This window comes from Microtus ochrogaster, unplaced genomic scaffold, assembly GCF_000317375.1.
Source record: "Microtus ochrogaster isolate Prairie Vole_2 unplaced genomic scaffold, MicOch1.0 UNK26, whole genome shotgun sequence".
NCBI lineage: Eukaryota > Metazoa > Chordata > Mammalia > Rodentia > Cricetidae > Microtus > Microtus ochrogaster.
The window spans coordinates 1,203,970-1,209,344 of NW_004949124.1; the positions used below are offsets into that span (position 1 = coordinate 1,203,970).

The 5,375-nt window shown below is 37.9% G+C and overlaps 1 protein-coding gene across 1 annotated transcript in view; it reads right to left on the minus strand.

Moving 5' to 3' along the window:
• The window catches only part of Spast (spastin), a 66,848-nt gene that overhangs the window by 31,927 nt on the left and 29,546 nt on the right, over positions 1–5,375 (minus strand). The window contains exons 6-10 of the mRNA XM_005367971.3: positions 4,885–5,072; positions 3,283–3,416; positions 2,780–2,873; positions 1,402–1,476; positions 572–643 (exon numbers count right to left, since the gene is read on the minus strand). Coding sequence (XP_005368028.2) covers positions 572–643; positions 1,402–1,476; positions 2,780–2,873; positions 3,283–3,416; positions 4,885–5,072 — 563 coding nt within the window. The remainder of the gene's footprint in view (positions 1–571; positions 644–1,401; positions 1,477–2,779; positions 2,874–3,282; positions 3,417–4,884; positions 5,073–5,375) is intronic.

The following is a 5,375-nucleotide window of genomic DNA, read 5'->3' on the forward strand; positions in this document are numbered from 1 at the left end:
TATAAATGAGACTCTATTTGGAAGTAGCATCCTTACAAATTAAGTTGATCATTAGGGTGAGCTCTACTCTGATGAAACTGTATTCTTATAACACATAGAAATGTAAACTCAGAAATTACAGAAATTGTCGTGTGATAACACAGAAATATGAATCTGCAAGCCAAGAACTACCAGGAATTATTAGCACACCAGAAACTAGAGACTTAAAATACAGTCACTGCTGTGGCTCCCAGAAGGTATTATAACTGCTAACACTTAGGTCTTGGGACCTGCAGCCTCCCAAGGATGTATTCCCACATCTTATTTATTTGTGCAATACATTTCCAGAATTTGATCCAAGCAGGTTTGGCCCTTTTTTAACCTAGGACCTACTATGACAGTATTCAACAACATAATTCTAATTTTAAAACAGCTAAAAAGTGCACAAAACCTTGAAAAGTAATATTCATTATACATAAGCATACAGTCATAAAACTCATAGAAAAAAAATTTGTAATATTGCTATCATTTTATTTAAATAGCACTTAAGAGTAATTTAAAAACATGACAATATGGAGAAAGGATCACTTACATATTTTGAAGTTAAACTTGCAGCACTTATATTGAAAAAGGTGGCATTAGATTCTGCAGCTACTGCTTTAGCCTTTAAGATCAGAAGAGTAAATAAGTTAGTTCAACATCCTGACTTTTTAAAAGCAGCTACATATGATCATAGAAGTACCAGATGTGTGATGTGGCCCTCAGCATCAGCTACAACAAGTCTACACACTATTTTCGCAGAGAACTAGGAAGGAGTTCTTTTCTCTTTGGCAGGAAGATACTGGCCAGAGAAAGTTAAACAGGCAAGGAAAAACTTATTCTATTCCTGTCGGGTTTTGTGTTTGAGACCGTATCTCACTATGCAGCCATAGCTGGCCTGGAATTCACTGCACAAACCAGGCTGGCCTTGAACTCAGAGTGATCCTCCTGCCTCTGCCTCCTCAGTGCCACCATGCCTTTAATATCTATTTGTTTTCTGCCTCCTAGTGCCACTATGCCTTTAATATCTATTTGGTTTCATAGTTCAGAAGAATGATGCAGATATAGGTATTCAGATTTTGGTAAAAAAACTACAAGAAAACCAACAGCAAACTAACTGGTCAAAGAAACTTGTTAAGATGGACAAATTCTAAGTGTCATTAGACAGATCCTCAGTATAGTAAAGAAAGCTCTTCCTCAAAAAAAAGCAAAAAACATGCTATGAAGAGTTACATACAATTTTCCATTTATTTTTACATGAAAACTCAAGACGTATATTAACAATAAGTAACAAATAATAGACTCGGGAACAATATAGAACTACTTTTTTCCATATGATTTCTAGCATCTCAATAGAACCTTCCACCTTGGCAGCAGTCTTACCAGCATTGTCTTTCCGTTTCCGGGTGGACCGAAGAGTAACAACCCTCTGGCGGGAGCTCTGAGCCCTGTGAACAACTTACCAAATAAACATTGGTTACAGCTACGATCCTAGAGAGCTGATCCAGACATGCCAAGTATCTAATAATATCTTTCTTTGGGGAGTAAGATAGGGTGGGGTGTGACAGGGTCTCACTATGTATGCCTGGCTGGCCTAGAACTCATTATATAGACCAGGCTATCCTCAAACTAAGGGATCTGCCTGCCTTTGCCTCTAAGGCTGGGATTAGTTGTGTGCCACACAACAGGCCTTAAAGTTCTCTTTATACCTGCAATTGTATGATTCCTCTTGTAACAAGCTTTCTTTTCTTTTCTTTCTTTCTTTTTTTTTTTGTTTTTTTTTTGTTTTTCGAGACAGGGTTTCTCTATAGCTTTTGGAGCCTGTCCTGGAACTAGCTCTTGTAGACCAGGCTGGCCTCGAACTCACAGAGATCCACCTGCCTCTGCCTCCCTCCTGAGTGCTGGGATTAAAGGTGTGCGCCACCACCGCCCACCTGTAACAAGCTTTCTTTACATTTAGATCCAGTCTATTATAGTATCACTGAGTCTCTAAACTATTACCTATGTCTTGCCCTGTAGCTCACTCTATAAGCTACAGTATGCTCCTCAAGGGGCCCTATCTGGGCACATGATATAACTTTGATTCATAAAAGACACATGGTTTTCTCTCTTAACTCTCTAATTTTATGAGTATTAACAAAAATGTAACTATCAGTCAAACTGTGATTTCATGACTTGGAATGATAAGTACTAACTGAAAAAAATTTAAATAGACAAAACTGAGCATGGTAGTGAGTGCTCACATCCTGACGAAGAGGCTGAGGAAAGAGAGAACTACTTAAGCCCATGATTTCAAGACCTGCCTGGGTAACATTCTAAAACCTCATCCAGAAGAAAAGCAAGAAAGTAGAATGGAAAATGAAAAGATACAAGCTGGAAAAAAACATCACACACACACACACAAAAAAAAAACAAAACAAAAAAAAAATAAAACATCACACAATTATCTGCTTTCCACATGAAAGTTAAAAATGGATTCAGGATTTCTTAAATTCATTCTCATCTCCTATAACAATTTATCAATAGCAAATGTGAATGCCTTTTGTGGGGGAGGAGTAAGACAGGCCATACTATGATATAGCCCTGACTGGTCCAGAATTCACTGTGGAATCAACAGTGGCCTCAAGCTCAAGATTATCCTGCCTCAGCCTCCTCAGCTGGATGCTTGGTACATACCCAGACTTTGATGTTTATATTTTTTAAAATAGTGAACTTGAATTATTTAATATGAATGAATCATTTGATGCCATAAAATCCTTACCTCGGGCCGTAGAGAAGGAAGAATAACAATTTCTTGAAGTGCTTGTTTTGCCAATTCCTGACCAGCTATGTCATCAAATTTAACAGCTGTTCCACTAAAAATAGAACATCAGTTAATTTCACAACAGAAACATGGTTCAGCTATTTCAATGTAGCGTATAAGCCTAACACGGTCATATTTATGTTAACTGTGAAACTTGTTTATTAGCAAAAACCTTCAAAAATTAAATATAAAAGTAAATGAAATATTATATATCACACATATGTATTTTTTAATTTATTTATTATGTATACAGCCTACATGTATGTTTGCACTCCAGAAGAGGGCACCAGATTTTATCATAGATGGTTGTGAGCCACCATGTGGTTGCTGGGAATTGAACTCAGGACGTCTGGAAGAGCACTCAGTGCTCTTAACCTCTGAGCCATCTCTCCAGCCCCCCACATATATGTATTTTATAAGTAAAAATAAGAAATAGAAATGAGTTGCATAGCAAAACTTACTTGTCAACAATTTCATTCATTATGAGGTTTGCCAGGTTGCTGTCCACATTCCTAAAATTTTTCAAGTCTTTCTTCTTCCGAACAGCCGTTGTGGGTGTAGAAGGTTTATTGGTTCTATTTGGTTTTGGAGTACCCTTGAAGGACACAAGAATTTAATATGAAAACAGCCTAGACTTTTCACTCATAAATCATCCTAAAATGCTGATAGAATTTAATAAAAACAAGGGGGAAATGAAGCTGGGGAGAAATGAAATGCTTGCTACACAACAGTAAGAATCTGAGTTCAGGTCCCGAGCACTTATGTAAGCCAGGCACGTAGTCCGTATGTAACCCAGCATTGCCACTGGAGCTCACAGACCAGCTAGTAGAGTGTGTGAGCCCCAGGTTTGGCATGAAAAGTGACTGAGCAAGTAATCTGAGGTCTCCCTCTGATCTCCATACACAGGCAAACACAAAGAAAAAAAATCTAAGACTGCAAAGACTGAGTATTTAACCTAAAACTACCTTCACTATAGAATGACATTTGACATGAAGAGAGCTAATAGATTTTATCCAGAGATTCAGTTACTATTAAAGACAAAGCTGAGACAGAAAACTGGCTCAGGAGTTAAGAGATTTTACTGGAAATTCATGAGGAATGGAGTTAGGATGTCACTATGCACATAACATGCCAATCATCCTATACATGCCTGTAACCCCAGTTCCGAAGGCAATGAAAACCAGATGATTACTAGGGCCTATAGACTTACAGCCAAAAATAAGCTCTAGGTTCAAAGGTGGACTCTTCCTCAAAGGAATAGGCAGATACTCAGCGCCCTCTGGCCTTCAATTACGTGCATATGCACTTACACACACCCACACACCCCTTTTTTAAAACCCAAAGATCCTCTAAAAAAGGTCATCTTTGATTCTTTTTTTAAAAATATTTATTTATTGATTTGTTATGTATACAATAGTCTATCTGTGTATATGCCTGCAGGCCAGAAGAGGGCACCAGACCTTATTACAGATGGTCGTGAGCCACCATGTGGTTGCTGGGAATTGAACTCAGGACCTTTGGAAGAGCAGGCAATGCTCTTAACCACTGAGCCATCTCTCCAGCCCCCTCATCTTTGATTCTTATTAGAATTACAACAAAATTGTAGGTATGTTTAATGTTCTAAAATTTACATAATCTAGCTGGTCAGTGGTGGTACATGCTTTTAATCCCAGCACTCAGGAGGCAGAAGGCAGAGGATCTCTGTGAGTTTGAGGCCAACCTGTTCAATAGAGTGAGTTCTAGGAAAGCCAAGCCTACACAGAGCAACCCTGCCTTGAAAAAGCAAAGCAAAATAAACAAATAATAAAATTTACATAATCTGAAATGATCATAAAACTAGAATTAAAATGACATATACAACATTATACTGAAAAGACTTCCTAAGTAAACAATATAAAATTTCTAATTATTCTGAAAGGAACTAAGATTTTAATAGCAAATAGTTTTTGCAAATTAGAAAATTATATTTCCCTTTGTGGAAACCACTCAAGTCTATAAGGCATTACAGAGAACTCAATACACTAAAGCAAGCATGACAAAGCACAATTGCACCCCTGTTCTACCTTATGCATGGAAGCTGCAGGACCAGGACCCTGCCTTGCTCCAGAAACCATGGACAAACCACTGCAACTAGGTGCTCTGTGGTGACCAGAAAGGCCCGTGGATCCACTTTTCATGACTGCTTTTGATCGAGGCAGTGAATTACTAGCATGTGTTAGGGGATCTTTCCTCTTCGGAACTGCTCCACTTTCTGTCAAGAAAAAAGTACAGCCATCATGATTGAAAACTTTGACTATGCAGATAAAAAGTAATAATAATAATTGATAATACTAGCAACAATAAAAAGTAATACTAGCAAATTTGCAAAACAAGGTACCAGCAGTTTAAAATTTGTATTTATTATTATTGTGTTATGTGTATATGATGTTTGAATGTGTGGATACACATATGTCACACGCATAAGTCAGAAGACAAGTTTCTGACTTTGGTTCTCACCTCCCACCATGTGAGTGGCAGGGGTCAAACACAGGCCATCAAGCTTGTGCACTAAGTG